This window comes from Corvus moneduloides, chromosome 11 (genome assembly GCF_009650955.1).
Source record: "Corvus moneduloides isolate bCorMon1 chromosome 11, bCorMon1.pri, whole genome shotgun sequence".
NCBI classification, from domain to species: Eukaryota; Metazoa; Chordata; class Aves; order Passeriformes; family Corvidae; genus Corvus; species Corvus moneduloides.
In genome coordinates, this window is record NC_045486.1 from 958,548 (window position 1) to 975,185 (window position 16,638).

The 16,638-nt window shown below is 46.6% G+C and overlaps 1 protein-coding gene across 7 annotated transcripts in view; it reads left to right on the top strand.

The window, feature by feature from the left end:
- TMCC1 (transmembrane and coiled-coil domain family 1) overlaps positions 1 to 16,638 on the top strand; it is an 80,786-nt gene that overhangs the window by 52,606 nt on the left and 11,542 nt on the right. For 5 of the 7 annotated variants that reach the window (XM_032120564.1, XM_032120567.1, XM_032120570.1 and 2 more), the window contains one exon: positions 13,704 to 14,638. In XM_032120564.1, the coding sequence (XP_031976455.1) occupies positions 13,704 to 14,638 (935 nt within the window). Of the gene's footprint in view, positions 1 to 3,934; positions 4,075 to 12,751; positions 12,843 to 13,703; positions 14,639 to 16,638 lie in introns of those variants that run through there. The other 2 variants (XM_032120566.1, XM_032120568.1) reach the window with 2 other exon arrangements.

Consider the following 16,638-nt stretch of genomic DNA (forward strand, 5'->3'; position numbering starts at 1 on the left):
CAGATGTGCACCTTGAGTGTTTGAGTCATTCCCCATGTGAAAAATTCTGGGTGAGGGAGAAGGCAGGGAAGTCACCTTTTCTCCACAGTCTGAGCACCACTTTAGGGAACAGCACAGTAAGGGAGCGATCACAACTTGGAACTTGAATTTTCTGCTAGTTTCTCGCTCTCTCACTTACTATTTTGCATTACTTAATATTTGGCAGCATTCAGATTTTTCCACGTAAATGGATTTAGCCCCTGCTGTATTTTTTCCCAAAACCTTTTGGTTTTAAGGAGTCCTGGAAAGAGTTCTCATCTTGTTAAAGGGGTCATATGAGCCTCTAATCTCTGTAAGTTTTTAAGCTCCATCAAAGCTCATTTGCCCCCACCCCTTCAGTTGGTCCTCTTTCCAGTTTTACTGAGTAACTTCAGGAAAGAAATACTCTAGAATGTAAACAAGCTACAGGCTGCCCCTGGCTGCATCCCCTGTACTGAGAATACCTGTAGCAGGGAAGGGTGCTTAGTGTCCCATCCCTTCCCTGCCCTTCTCAGTGCTGGCTCAAGTTAGGAGACTTTGTTCTTGGCTGAGGCACTTGGAATATCTGTGTTCCCCCACGTGGCTGAGGCTTGATGCCATCATCTGGCTCCAGCTGCAATGGCCACTGTCTCCTGCTGTGTGGGGCTGTCAGAGAAGGAAGGTGAGGGTGGCAAAGCTGCCAGAGTTCCTGCTGCAGTGAGAGCTGCACAGACTTGCTGCTGGATTGCAACGTGCCAGAGCTGTTTGAGTTTTGTTTGCATGGAAGAGTAGCTGTTGATGCTCTTTTTATGATGGTTTTATTTCTTCGTGGGTATAGAAGTCTCCTTTTAACAGCATGAGACACCAGTGCTCTGTTGCCATATGAACTCATTGAGGAAAGCATGGGTTCCTTTTGGATGAGTGAGACAGAGTCCTCTTAATGGAGGTGAAATTCAGCCTGGTAGGTTGGGTTTGGTTTTTTTGCTCTGTAGCCTTAAAACTTTTGAAGGCTCTCTGATTATATTAAGTAGACTAATGTGCATATTTTCATGGATTTTCATAGATCTGTGTATTGCTTTATATGGTGAAATGATCTATCTGAATAGTAGTAAAATTTATGTGAATATTCAGACTGGGTTGTACCCAATATAAACTGCTTCCTAAATAAGGCTAATGACATTCTTTCTGCACAAGCAATTTCACCATCCTTGCCTCTTATCCCTGTTAAGTCAGATCTGCTGTTGTTAACAGAAAAAATGTCTTGGGCATCTGGAGGTTTCTCTGTATAAATACTTATTTCTGAGAGAGAAATCTGCCATATGAATGTGAAACATCTCCTTGAAAAGTGACTCTTTCTCTTTTTTTTTTTCCCCCCCTAAATTTCTTGCTGTTGTGTTAGATTGTGATTCCAAATCCAGTGTGTTCCCTGAACTTGTACAAGAATAGAAATTATTCTGTTTCTGCATTTAGCCTGGATAGTGTTTTTTTAGTGGAGATTTCTCACTATATTCTTGCAGGAGGGTGGATGCCTCTTGGCCTGTTTCTTGCTCCCTGTTGCTCTGGGGTGCAGCAGATGAAGCCAGGCACTCTCTGTAGTGTTGTGCAATGTGGTCAGTGCATTTGTGATGAGACTCTGCTGCATTCCCTGGACGAGTGGGTGATCACAAAGATGGGGCAGATGTGGGCTGGGATCCTCGTTTGGTACTGGTCAGTGACTAATACCAATGCTTCTGTTTAACAACCTTTTTTACAGCTTGAATTTTGTGTTGTTTGTTAGTGCACTTGGAATCAGAGAATCTCAATATCTAATACTCCCATAAGCTGATAAATTTTTAGAGACCCTTTTACCGTTTAACCCTGAAAATAGCCACATAAAATAGTAATGCAAATGTCAGTTGAATTAGATTTGAATTAGAAAAATGACTGGGATTTGCAGTTATTTTCACAGCAGTATGTTGCAGTTTGGAATCCATGATATTATGGTTCGTGGTGGTAGTTTCATTTTCATTCGTGTTCTTTGCACATCTTGGCCTTGGTTAACACAGTGCTGCTTCCTGGGCTCTTTCCGATGCTCAGACCCGCTGACAGCTGTGGCTCTGAGGCAGCCAGTGCTGGGGCAGGGCAGGACAGAGTGGGAGGGGGGCAGCGTTGCTGACAGCAGTGCTGGTACTGCTCCCTCAGTCAGTTCCACACTGCAGGGTCCGGGTGTACACCAGGCACCTGTTGGCAATGGGGAGATGGGGACTGCGGTTGAGCCAGGCGCAGAATTGCACCACAGACTGTTCTGAAATCCACCTTCCTCTTGCCTTTTCCCTCATCTATTGTCCTTCGTGTCCTGTTCTCTGACATCACAGAAATGACCACAAAAATGCTTTTAGGACTTTATCATTTAACATCTCCACACCAACATGGCTTGTCTCCTTCATGAATCAGACATTACCTCTCCTGCTCTGTGCAGTGTTTTCATTCTCAGTTCCTGTTCTAAATGGCCTGTACAATGTACTTGCCATTTCATCATAATGCTTTTTCAGAAGTGCCACCTGACATACCAATATAATTTGAGACAATGGGTTTTCAGCTGTTCTTCCTCTAATTTTGGTTCCTACAGAACACATTTTTGGGTTTTAATTGCTCTTACATCTCTCTTTTCCTAAGGAAAACTGAATTTTGCACATAGGAATATTTTCTTCCAGATTACCTGGGACTTGAGTCAGTCAGGAGTTTCTCTTCTGTTACATTGCTGAAGTTTATATTTTATGAATTAACATTTCAGTGCAGAATTTCTTCACATTACCTGTGCATTACTGCAAGTGAAGAAAATTATTTAAGAAAAATGCAAACCTACCAAAGCCTAGCACTGTGATGTCTGTCAGAGCCTCAAAGAGTCATTGCCTCAAAGGGACAGACATTAATTAAAAAGGGAAAGTTCAGTCCTTGTATTGATGCCGGTGGCAGACATGCTGCAGGATTCATGCAGCAGGGAGCTCCTAAAAGGTTACTCCATTCCTGTCAGGTTTGGCAGTTCCTGGTATTTCAGCCTTGGGAGCACCTTGCATACTCTGAATTACAATGGTTCTGAAGATCCCAAACTCAGATTAAATATGGCTTGTCTTTGGATCATCTTGTCTCTGTCCTGGATGAGTGATAATACTTGCTACAAACGGGGAGTATCAGTGAGACAAAGAAGAGCAAGGGGAGAAGTAGCCATGGGTGAGGGTGGCTTTTTACAAAGGAGTCTGAAGGAGTGGGGCTAGGTAGCCTAAGGTGCTATGGGTCAGAGCTGTCAAACAGGGTGATAAGCCTTTGCTTTACCTCTTCTAAATATGATAGTAAAACACGTTTTCTTTGACAAAGAAGTTGAGGGTAGGGGATAAGAGGTTCTGAGGTTTCTTCTTGCCCCAGAGTAGTCTGTGGTTACAGTGCTGTGCTGGCTCTGTTGTGTACTGGAGTCCTTCTGTAACAATTACTTCTAATTAGAGCTTCAGCCTTCCAAGAGATCACGCTAATAATCTGAAAATTTTGTTCAGTGAATATTAAATAGCAGTGTTTCAGCACTGCTGTAATTAGAGCTTATAGTTTATAGGTGGATTTATGTCCTGCTGTGCATCTTTGAATCTCCAGTGTCAATTCTGCTTGACCTTTGCTCCCAGGTCTGTTATGTTGTGTTGCTGAGGAACAACTGTGTCACTTTGACTCTATTGATCTGCTCCTGATTTGGTTGTCTTTTATCCTGAACTATTTTTCTGGCTCAAAGGTATGGTTTTAAAAATAGTGTCAGGCATTGCACAGCGCCTGGGAAGCCCTGTAGCTTTAAATCCCGTGTCCTGGTCCTGCTCCGAGGCTGGAGCAGAGCTCCCCACCGAGGAGCGGTGCTCAGCCCGGGCCGGCACGCAGCCATGCTCGTCCGGCAGTGGCGCTCCGGCAGCACAGCCAGCGCTCCGGCCGGCCGATGGCCGCGGTGCTGCCCGGGCAGTGCCCAGCGCTCCGGCCGGGGCTGCCCATGGCTGCACGGTGATGTTTATGTGGTGCTGCTGTACCTGCGTGTGCTGTGAAAGGGACTTCTGCGAGCCCACGAAGGTGAGGAGCTTGTGGGGCATCACTGGAACAGTTGTAGCTGTCATGTTTGGCTGTTTTATTTAAATCTCCAGTAGAACTTGACCTCGTTTTGTGCATCAGCCTTGGAAGCACTGCATTTTTCCTCGGGGCACTGCTGTTGAATTTCAGTGGTTGCTTTTTTTAATACAGCTTTTCTTTGCTTTTGAAGCTGGGAAGCATGAATAGGCTCTTGTCTGAGTGAGTGTTGCAATCCCTAAACAAGATCAAATGTGGTGCTGCTTATTGGGATTTTCTGTTTTGGTTGTTTTGGGGTTTGGTTTGTATGATACAGTGAGTGATGAAAGAGGTGGGAGATGCAGATATAGCCCAGTGTCAGAGAGAAGTATTTGCATTGGTAGCTTTTTTAATGTGACCTCTTGTTTTGCTGCTTTTAGCTGTGTATTTTCAGGAAGTAGTAAACAAACTGCAGAACCATATTCTTCTCCAGGTAAAAAAAGAGTGAATGTGCTGCTTCCCATAGAGCCAGTGACCTTCAGAAATGATTAAGTATTTTTCTTCGGTTTCATTGGGCTGTGTAGCTCAGCACTGCCTTTTTTCAGTCTGAGTTAACAGTAAACGGTGTTTACTTCTAACAGTAAACAGGGGATCTTCCCCTCCTCCCCCATTTATTAAATACTGAAGAGAGACAGTGAGGTCTTTGATGCTCTGATCTGCAACGCAAAATAGAAGCTATTTCTCTTTGACTTGTTGCAGTTAGCTCTCCCATGCACTGTGGTCCAGTGTTTGAAGAAAAAAGAAATCTGGAGTCCAAACTGTTTTTTTGCCATAGCTGAAGGTTTACCTGGGGTCTGTTACAGTCTGCAGAAGACATGGTTGAGAGGTTGCATAATATTCCTGTTGTGTTTGAAACATGTATGTCTAATGCATTTATTTAATTAACTCACAGATTTTCCCAAAGGAAAATAGTATCTTCTATATGTGTACTTTGTTTCACTGCATTCATTAGTCTTCATAATAAAAGTGACACACAGGTGGTTCTCCGGAGAAATGCCTGTTGCTGCGTTGCAGAGGTACAGACTGTGGTGGTACAGAGCAGTAGGAAAGCCTGGGGGGTTACAGATGTTCCACATCCCGGGTTGATAGAACTGCATGCTTTGCATCTTGACACACCTAACATCAGGCTACTGCATCACCTCTTGAGAGCTGAAGAGAGGAGTAGTAAGCACAGAATACCATGTTCTGTGCTCTCTAGGCCAGGTCAGGGTAGCCTAAGCAGCTTTCCACCGTGTGTTGAGGAGATGCTGCACTGAGGGCTGTCTCTAAATGGAGTTCTCAATGAGGATTCTTGGCTTTTGCAAGAATACTGAAAGCAGCATAGTGATTTCAGTATTTGCCTAATTCAGTGTTCCCTCTGGATTTCCAGACAGGTGCTCTGTTGCCTGACTCTGCTGGGTGTTCATCATCCCTTGAATGTGTCTTCCTCTCTGATGTCTCATTGCTCAGTGTTCTCTTCCAGGTTTCCGAAGGCACCCGTGCCACGTGCCAGCAGCCCTGAGGAGGGCATGTTCATGGGCTGAAGGGACTGCCCTTGATCATAGTGCTTCTTGTTCTTGACAAGCTGAGTTTGCCACTTGGAGCAACCTTAGAGGTTTAGTTGGTGCTAATGCAGGAGCACTGGCAGCACTTGGGGCAAACATGCTGCTTTTGAACAAAGCAGGAGTCTGAAGCAGCTATACTGCGTACCTGTGACAACTGTGATCTTAGCTGGTACTACGTGTGTGTTGTACTAGAAGGGCTTCAAATAAGGAGACAAAATGTTAATAAATACTCTATGGGAATGACAAAGCAATATATTCACAGGAAGCATGAATCCTGTTGCTTTGAAATACTTAATTTGTATGAACTGTTGATTGGATAAACTTCAAGGAGGAATTTTGGTTATGGTCACATTCTGTGTTGTACCTGCAGAAAATACTGCAGCTAAAAATAAAGAAATGAAGTAAGTGTAGAAGTACAGTTGCTGGAGTCCTTTAGATTAAACACTTGGAGGGATGTGCATATTAAACCTCAGCAGAGAAGCATCCCCTGAAAAAAGGGAGAATCCTTGCTCTCGCACAGGGCTGTTCTGTGCAGAAGGATCACACAGAGGCATTTGTTCTTCCAGACTTCAGACCCAGTTTGTTCCAATGCTTTGCAAGTCAAAGTTAGCTTGCAACCATAAAATTAAACTCTGTTCTTTGCAAATTAATATGTATCATGCAATAATAATCTCTATTCATCAGATAGCAGCTTGAAGCAGAAAAAACCAAAACCGCTTTACTCTCTGGGAAGTGTTAACAGAAATTTTGTCTCTCAGGTAATGAGATGTGACTCAAACACTGGGGAAAACAGGGTGAGATAAATCAGAACCAAACAAAAACCATACATCATTTTACGTAGTCACTTTCTCATACAAGCTTGTATAAACTTGTTTCTTAATCCGCCCTCTTCTGCTGGTTCCTGTACTTAACTTTTGCTCAGCTTTACCTCATTTCCTATCCTTATTGTTGTAACTTCTGGCCTGATTGGCATACCCCCCTTGATTAGAAATCAGAAGCTGCTAAAATAAACATCCATGGATGTTATTTTGGCCGTATCTTTTGCTGTGTCATCCCTTATCACGTCCTACGAGCTCTTGTGTATAATTCAGTTCTTTCCTATTTTTCCAATCAGATTGTTGTATCCATTCCCTTGAACTTGCCTCACCCTCAGTGTTGCCCTGTTTATTCAATCAACACCGATGATTTTGTGCTTGACTCTGTAGCTTTAGGAAACCATTACTGAATTGGGTCATCAAGCCATACTTTTTTTGTGCTCAAAAATATCTTTTCTCAAGATTTCAGAAGTTTGAGGTCAAGAAGGTGGTGTCTTTGGCAGCAATTCTGTTTCTAAAAGGAATTAAAGGGGCCGTAGACAACCTCTTAAGGGGGATGTTACACTGCATCGTGTCTGTCTGTTCTATCTCCGGGATGTCAATAAGTACTTGTGGGCCAAGCTGGTGCCTGGTCCTGCATGTCCCATTCCTGCTTGAGGGAATAGCTTGTGCAGTGTTCCTTGCCTCTGGGCTGGTAGGCAGCAGAGATGCACGTGTCTGAACCACAGGTGGGAAAGGTGGAGGTCAGCTTTGTAGCTTCAGCTACCTCTTAACCAGGTAGTAAGGGAAACATTTGCTTCCCAAGAGGCAGGGGGCCCTGGGCAGGTGGAGTCAAGCAGGGGGAACATGTGGAGCCCACTGGGCTCCCCTGCACTGACAGCAAGATGCTGTGGGGGAAGCATCTGTGACCAGCAATTGGCCTGCACTCCCAAGAATTTGCTGGAGCTCCCCTGTGGGATGTGTAGTGTTGGTTATTACAGAAGCTGTCTCTGGTACAGCAAGTATGGTACAGCAGCAGGATCTTCCATCATTGCCCCCGACACCAGTGAGGGCTGCAGCTGAATACTGGTCTACTTTGGGAAGAATTTCTGCTGCTAACAGCTCTGAGGAAAAGACAGCTGGCTGCTTTAAAGCTAAACTGTTTCTGGCACTTGATGTGGCACATGTAGTCACACCTCCATTTCATATCGAGTTAGGTACAAGGCCATGGGCAAGTCACCCTGCAGCTGGCTTTACCAAATCTCAAATTGTGGTTGAGGGTTTGTTTGTGTGCTTTGTGCCATTGCTTGGGGGATGCTGCTCTTGGCCCCAGTGCCAAGTGAAGCAGTCCCAGGTCACCTTTCCCTCCGGTGGTGTTTCTGCTGTCCACTGTTCAGAGTGGCTTGGGCCTGATGGTGAACCACATTTGGGAAGGTAGTAAGAACATCCCCAAGCACCTTATCATTTGGTTCCCACTGAGCTCTCACCTTGGCTCCAGAGGCAGCTGCTGTCCCCAGGCTGTGCCCGTACAGGGTTAGGCAGGGAGCTGCTTGGCTTGGATGCCCCAAAATAAGGGAAATGCCCAACTGCATGCAGATGTGTGAAATGTTGCTGCTTTGTGGTTGCCCACAGCGCTTCTGTCCAGGGCAGGGACCTGCCCTCTCCCCTCTCTGCAGAGCAGGGCCTATGGGGCTCTGGGTTGGCAGATGTACCATCAGCGCACTCGAGTTGCAGCAATCATCACTCATGACTGTTTAACTACCATGAGTAAGGTGTAAAGCCATTTCCTCTTGGTGTTACAGTGCTGGTTCCCTGCTCAAGCTGTTGTGTGAGGCAGGCAAAGGTATTGTACTGGAATTTTTTCTTGGATATTTTTCAGAGTAATTTTTCATTTTTTGTTTTCTCACTAGTTTTTTTTTTCCCCCATAGCCAGGGTGATCTTCCCACCATTTTGAGGGTTGACCATAGGCAAAGGCTGTATAACTTTCAGAAATCCCCGTTATAATCTAAACAATGAGCTGTGCTGTGAAAAACACACAGCAAGACTTCCTTGAACTGTCCATCTGTTTGTGTGCTTTCCTTAGCCAGGTTTGATTTGGATTTAGATTTAGGAGCACGCTAGAGACAGCTCAGAACAGTTGCTGTCAAGGATGACCATAGGTTTCTGTGGGTGAGTAGCTGGAGCCTGTTAAAAAGCAAAGCTTCTGCCGCTTCCAAGATTCAATTGGTTAGTACAGTTTTGCAGGATAACTGTAGTGTGTCACAAGGAATCACACTGGACCTGTTCTGTTTTTCCATTTTCTTTTTCTTGACGGTCAAGCCAAGGAAGATGTTTTGCAGAGCAGGAGCGTGTATGCACCCTGAGCACTTGCTGAGGGAAGGTGGAAGGTGGATTAGTACATGAAACCACATGTGAGTGGGCAGTTGTCTCTAGGGGTGGTTCAGTGCAGCAGTATTTAGATCTTCTGTCTGTATTTAATGATGAGAGGTGAATGAACAGAAATGTTCTCCCTTACATATGCTGTTACACAGGATTTGCAATCATATAAATATGCAACTGGAAATAAATAGTGATCCATAGCATTGGTGGTATCAGATATGTGGCAGTGTTGCAGCAGACAGATCCAACTTTCTGTTACAGACAGATCCACAAATGTAGGATGTGGAACCTCTGGTCTGGGAGATAGTCAAAAGCTCTCTGGACATGGTCCTGGGCAGCTGGCTCTTAATGACCCTGCCTGAGCAGGGAGTTGGACCAGGGGAACTCCAGAGATCCCTTCCAACTCCAACTGACCTGTGATTCAGCAACAACCTTTAAAAAGCAAAGCATTAGAAAAACAGACTCTTAACTCTCAATCAGCTGTAGATCATAAAGAGCTTATTACATCACCCAAGTGAGTGAGGCAGGGGTCTTTGTGACACTTTTTTGTTTCCTTTGGAACCTGTGGTAAGTTGTGCCATATACAGTGACTGTGTTGGATCCAGAGGAACAGGACACTGACTGCTCATGGGACAGTGGGGCTGGTGCCACCTTGACCCGTGTGTTTCAAGAGTCATGTGCTGCAGGTGGCATGCAGGGAAGTGACTTGTGGCTGTTGATGGCATTTAATCTGTTATGGGTACCTTATAGTAATTTGTGATCTTTAAGTATCTCTTCATTGTACCTGCCAGGAATTCTGTGTGTTTATTCAAATGTGCACTTAGGTGTTTTAATGCATATCCAATGAAGTGGGGCCAGGGGGGGCTGTTACTCTGCAGATGTGGTCAGGCACAAAGAATGATGGGGTTTTTTTCTCCCTTGTGATTTTTATTTCTGGTAAGGTGTTAATTAGAGATCTTACTTACTAACAAACCAACTGTCTTGTAACTATCATCAGAGATTTTGAGTCTCTGCTCCTCTGCCTGCCTGAGGCTGGAGACCATCTGTCCACCTAGTGCGGAGGCGTTGGCCAAGTCCCCGTGCCCATCCCTGCACCTGCCATGCGCTAACGATGCTGTTAATGAGTGGTGTTTCCAAACAGGAAGTCTAAAACCTATGACTCTATGAGTCTTACAGATTTTCTGCCTGTGTGACTGTATTGTCTTTGGCACAGGGAAAAGGAAGCAAAACAACTTCTGAATGTTTTCATGGTTAGTTTTAGCTGCCAGTCAGGTGTGCAGTCACTGGGAAGGTGATTAACCCAGGCACCTCAGGTGCTCTTAGCTCCCTTCTGGGGCTGTGCAGTCTTCACTCTGAGCTCCCCTGTCTCACTTTGCCTTGTATGTGTTTATTTTAAGTAGCACAATTTTCAGTCACACTTGTGAAGCTCCAGTCAAGGGAGGAGGAAGCAGGAGTTGCTCTCTTGCAGCAGGCTTGCTCTGAAAGCTGCTGTTTGTTTATGCCAGCTGTCCTGAGTGTTTAAAAGCAGCAGTCCATCTCCTTGGTGAATGACCGGTATATGCTTTTACTGGAGAAGTTTTAAAAGGGCGAAATACCTTTAAAGGAACTGCTGTGTTTAATCTTCAACAGCACCAAAAAGCAGAATCGTGAGGTGTTTTTTTGGGCCGTGTGCTGCAGAATAGACACTGGAAAGCTTGTACAGGAGGGAAAGCCTGAGAGCATTAACAGTGCTGAGAATTTGGTAAGATCTTGAGAGAGAGAAAGCATAAGGCCCTCACATGATTTCATCTGGTTTGTGGCATAGTGCCAAAGCAGTTCTCAGTGTACCTCCTGGTGGGAGGGCATGCAGCTCCCTTCAATCTGGACTGTCAATATAGTGGAAAACTGTATTGCAAGGGAGATTGACTATTGAATTGTAACCCCTATTCTTATCCAAGCATTGATCATTATAGTATTTAATTTACCAGCATCTTTCCAGGACAGATTGACCATCATCTCAAATTCAGTAGTATGTCATCAGCATTTCCCAGGGACCCAGTTTGTGCTGAGTCTTCCCTTTACAAAGCCTTGTCGATATGGACAAAGTACTTAAATTATCTCTGTTCTGTTCCAGAACTGCACTTTGCACAGCCTTTTCCTTTTAAATTGGAAAGAACCTTTCTGTTATTTCAGAATAATATCCACACAGCTGATAATTATAAAGCAATTATCCCAACATGGTTTATTCTATTACTGCTGTTCTAGTTCATTTTTTACCACAGGTGTAGGGAGATAACCTGGGCAGATTTGCTGAAGTCAACTGACTTTAGAAGGGGGGAAGAGAGAGTTTCTACCAAATTTTTCTCTCACAAAACTTGTGTCATGAAAGGAAGAGTATACTACTAGTGTAATTTACAGTAGTTATCCATACACATGCACTAATTAGACTAAACCTGGAGTAAATTAAGCTGATAGAAACTCTTTCCTGCAAAGTAATGTGGAAGCCCCAGTAGTTCTATGACACTGATCTGTGCAGTTCTCAGCTCAGAGCCTGTGGGCTGCAGAAAAACTGGTGATAAGCAGTTGTTTGGTTCTGGGACACCAGGTCAGTCCACACTCACTCACCCTTACCACTGCCTAGAAGAAAATCAATTATGAAAAAGAAAAAATAAGTTCTATCAAATTAATTGGTGAAAGTTTTGTATCAAAACTGTGGATCTTTCTCGTTTTCTTCATCTGCCATTAATACTAAAATGTCCTTGCTCTGGAGGAGGTAGAGATTGTTACGAATGGATTGACAGTGTTCTTTTGAGAAAGCCCTTGGTTTCTCAACAGTTAACAGTAATAAGATTGTCTTGGTGTACTGCACAGACACACTGTGCTCTGCTGCTCTTGGGGTGGCAGCTGGTTGGCAGAGCTGGTCTGGGGGTGAGGCACAGACCAGCTGTGCCATGGGTGCTGGCTGTTGCTCCCAGGCCAGGCATGCTCTTCACAGGCAGGGTGTTTGTGTTCGTTTAGGCCACAGGGAGAAATCTGATCAGATAGCCCTGGAAAAATCTTCATGAAATTACAAATTCCAAGAAGAGGTATCTTTACAAATGTATATTACTTCCAAATGCATGTCCCTACATCTCAGAGACAGCATGTTCTCTGTGCAGTACTGATACCATGCATAGTGTTGGTCCTGCTGATTAATATTAATTCTTAGCACCAATTTTCCATTTATCTATCCAGAGCTCCAGGGTTTCTACAGCTAAACCCTCTTAAGAGAGCAGCTGATATTTCAGGAGTCACAACAGACCAAGAAATTATATTCTATGGTTTCCAGCAGCTGAACTCCTCTAGAAAATGAATCAGTTTCTTTCTCAGGTGTTTGGTTTTCCTGTTGATGGGATAGTGAACAGAGAACCTTAGGGTTATGGGAAGGAGTCTGTCTGATCCCCGGCGCCGGCCAGTATTGCTGCCTGCGGGGTTTTTTGCATTAAACATGGAATGATGAATCGAGAGAGAGGGTACAGTTAACTGTAGCAGCACTTTTTGTTTTGTAAAGCGCATATTCACAAACACGGACGTGGTTCTGTGTCTGGGCAGTAGGTGTGGGTCAGCTGGCAACTGTTCCAGTGGAACGACCCGGGGAGCTGCCGGCCAGTCCCCGCCGAGCCGCGGGAGCGGAGCGTGCGGGCAGCAGTCACGGCAGCTCACGAGCTTCGCGCCGGGACGGGGGCCGCGGGATCCAGAAGACGCGTTCGGTTTAAAACTCATTAATGGAGATTCCCTGCGGGACGCATGTGGCTGAGGCTCCGTGGCTCCCCGGCCCGGAGAGGCCTCCCTGCCGCGAGGGGGCGGACGGGGCCGGGCCGTGCCGGGGCCGGGCCGTGCCGGGGCCGGGCCGTGCCGGGGCCGGGCCGTGCCGGGGCCGGGCCGTGCCGGGGCCGCGGTGGGCGGGCAGGCGCGGCGGGCGCGCGGCCATGCAAGGGCAGCGGGCGGCCGGCGGGAGTCATGCACGGAGAGCGGGCGCTGCTGCCCCGCCGGGACAAGGTACGGCGGGGACCCGGGCCGGCGGGGGGGGCCCGCGGGCGTTCCTTCGCCGGAGGACCCACTGTGGCCCCGACCCGGCGCTGGCCGGGTTCGGAGCCTGGTGTGGGGCTCCGGGCAGGAATGCCCAGGTCAGGAGCGGCCGGTGCGGCCGCGCCTGCCTGCCCGGTTCTTCCCGGCTTCGCGGCGGGTACTTGGCGGGTTGGATTGCGCTGAAACAGCGTTTAATTTAGGTTTTTTGGCCATAAGTGGAGTTTGTCCTTTGAAACTCGCTATTTTCCTCCCGCTCGGAGACACCTGCTCGCAGGGTTTGCCGCGGCGAGACATGCATGCGGGTGCCTATCAGGCTCCGTTTTTCTGTTAAAATCACTGACCGTAGTAGATCGGTTTTGTGGTAGGTTTCGCTGTTGCTGCTGTTCAAACAGGTGAAACACTAGGAATGACTCGGGTGTGCTGTACTGTACACTTGAACCGTGTGGCTTCTGCTCTCAGTTACCTTGTCGGTCTCTTCACTCTCTAGCTAGTTGAGCCCCTACCCTTGTACTGACATCTCAGAGTGCTCGGTCTCCTAAGCTCAGGTGCCCTGTTGCACATTTGTGCTTGAGTTTTGAATTGTTTGAGGCCATTCAGTGGAGTCAAGTATGAGGGATTTTGCTTTTTTCTCAACTTTTACTAGATGTCTGTAGAATACATGAAGCTCTCTTGATTTATACTGCCCCCTGGGCAGCTGAAAAAAGGTGCATTTTTTTCAGAATTACAATTCTCAGAATTACAATTTGCCAAGTTGGTTGACATAAAGAAGGAAAGGCTTTCTGTTGGTGAAGCTGCTGATTAGCACTCATGTTTCTCTCTCTCTGTGCTTAGATTGAGCGATTGGAAGTCAGCAGCTTGGCGCAGACCTCCAGTGCCGTGGCCTCCAGCACTGATGGCAGCATCAATGCGGACTCTGTTGACGGGACCCCAGATCCGCAGCGGACAAAAGTGGCCATCACACACCTGCAGCAGAAGATACTGAAGTTGACAGAGCAGATCAAAATTGAGCAAACAGCTCGTGATGACAACGTGGCAGAGTACCTGAAATTGGCCAACAATGCAGACAAGCAGCAGAGTGCCCGCATTAAGCAAGTGTTTGAGAAGAAAAATCAAAAGTCAGCCCAGACCATCTTGCAGCTGCAGAAGAAACTGGAACATTACCATCGAAAGCTGCGAGAGATTGAACAGAATGGGATCCCTCGGCAGCCAAAGGATGTCTTCAGGGATATGCATCAGGGTTTGAAAGATGTTGGAGCAAAAGTCACTGGCTTCAGTGAGGGAGTGGTAGACAGTGTAAAAGGTGGGCTTTCCAGTTTCTCCCAGGCCACGCATTCAGCAGCAGGAGCTGTGGTTTCCAAACCCCGGGAGATTGCCTCCCTCATAAGGAACAAATTTGGGAGTGCAGACAACATTGCTAATCTGAAAGACTCCTTAGAAGAAGGCCAGGAAGATGGAACAGGAGGCAAGGCTCTAGGTGTTATTCAGAACTTTCAGTCAAGCCCAAAATATGGCAGTGAAGAGGATTGCTCCAGTGCCACATCAGGCTCAGTGGGAGCCAACAGCACAACAGGGGGCCCTGTGGGAGCTTCCAGCTCCAAAACAAACACTCTGGATATGCAGAGCTCAGGGTTTGATGCAATACTGCATGAGATTCAAGAAATTCGAGAGACACAGGCAAGACTGGAAGAATCATTTGAGGACCTTAAGGTTCGCTACCAGAGGGATTACACACTGATAATGCAGACCCTGCAGGAGGAGCGATACAGGTATGTGCTGTGGTATTTCATTTCACAATCCAATGCTGTGATTGCAGAGCACCAGAGTTGGAGTGGTAGTGCTCAGCAGGCTGTTCCCAGCAGCCTGAGTCAAATGGATAGTTCTGTGGTCTTCTCAGGACTTTTCCCTCCCAGTTTTGCCTTTTATAAATATTGCTATCTTGCTGCTCATCTCCCTCTCTGTACAAGAAAGAGATAATAAGGAAAAAGGTTTATTTCAAAGTGTTTTCAAGATAAAAAGTCAAGCCAAAGAGGTCTAATAAGGTGTCCCAAACCCAGGAGTACATTGATGCAATTCCTGTTACCAGACAGTGCTTTGCCCTGCAAAAATCCTGAAGAGGTCTGGGTCAAGGCAAATGAACTAATGTGGACATGACTTGACTTTGCCTTCTCCAACACTCAGATCCATGTCTAGCAGAGAAAGAAACTTTCCAGCTTTCTTCAGGTTCTCTAAAAAGACATGATCTTGCCCGTGTGCCAAAACTAAGATATCCCTTCCCTTCTCTGTTCAGCCCACAGTGGCAGCACTCAGGGAAATGAAGTTGAATTAAATGTCAGATACTGACAGTGCTCTTGTCGTGGAGATTATAGGGCTCTGGAAGCAGGTAACCCATGTTTCCATCAGCCTTCCCCTCACTGGAAAGAATGGAAAGGTGGAACAGTTGCTGCAGTACTGCTGATCCCTGATGAAGTCACAGGGGAGAGGTGACAGTGGCTTCAGGAAGGCAGCCTGGCAGGCTGCCCCCACCGCCCTGCTGAGGAAAGCTGCCCATGGAGAGGTGCTGGGTGGGAGAGGCTCTTGGCAGGCTGCCCTGTGCTGTCCAGCAGAACACCTAACATCCTCCTCCTCACATGCTGGGAGCAAGGGCTTTACCCCAGGCTCCGAAGGGAAGAGTTACTAGCTGCCCTTCTGCAGGCATCCAAGACAGTATAGTCTAAGTCAACAGGGTTCTTAAACTTTAAATAATAAATGCAAGGCCCAAGCCCTCATTCTGGTGAAGGACAGCAGGCTGTTGTCATGAGGTTCTTTATGGCCTTCATGACTTTGCCAGGATGTGAAACACAACCTGGAAGACACAGCAGAGCTGCTGGAGGCGTGGACAGACTTGCTGAAGTGCCCTGTGCCACTTGCTGCACTGGTTTGTGCAGTGTAACATGGGGTTACCCTACAGCTCTTTAGACATGCTGATGCCAAATCATTGGAAAAACTGTGGAAAAGGCTAGCCTGCTACGATCTGGTAGAGACAGCAGGCTTTCTGTGTGCTTTGCAGAGCTTGGGCAAACAAAGCCAGACCAGCACCACTTTCTAATCCCGCTTTGCAACAATCAGCAGTTTGACTGAAACCAGCACCCAGCACAGCAGCTTTGGTTCCTAGTGCCTCAGTGTCATCAAGTCACATCCCAAAGCGACATGGAGCTGGATCTTCTGCTCCGCAGCAGAGAGGTGCTGTTGTCTGTTGCTGTGTAGGTTGTTGTTTCACACATACAGTAGCAGACCTTGGGGACTGATGTGTGTTGTCAGCTAAACGAGCTGGCTACTGCCCAACACCTCTGGGCAAGGTTCATGTGGGTCCCATACTAGCACACCATGAAGTCATATCTGTCATGTGTTGCTAACCTTTGCGGAGCACTCCCCTGAGGTCAGCCCAGACCCCAAGCACTAACCAAGGCAGCCTGGAGTGAAAAGCAGGGAGAATCTGCATCTGGCTTACAAAAGCTTAAGACAGTAATTTAGACCTGTCATTTGGAATGTTGATGCAAATTAATTAAAGGTGTGGCCTTTAAAGAGGACCAGTTAAACTACACTCAGTGCCCTTGTCTGTGTGGGTAACTGCATGATCAGCAAGAGCTCGTGGGTTAATCAAATGCAGATTCTTGTTTCTATAGCTTCTGTATTTTGAACCATCGCGATGATAAAAGCCAACATCACCCTAGAAGTGGAAGGTGACGTGATGTGTCCAAGGGCAGAGGGTGCTGCTGCCTTGGCAGGG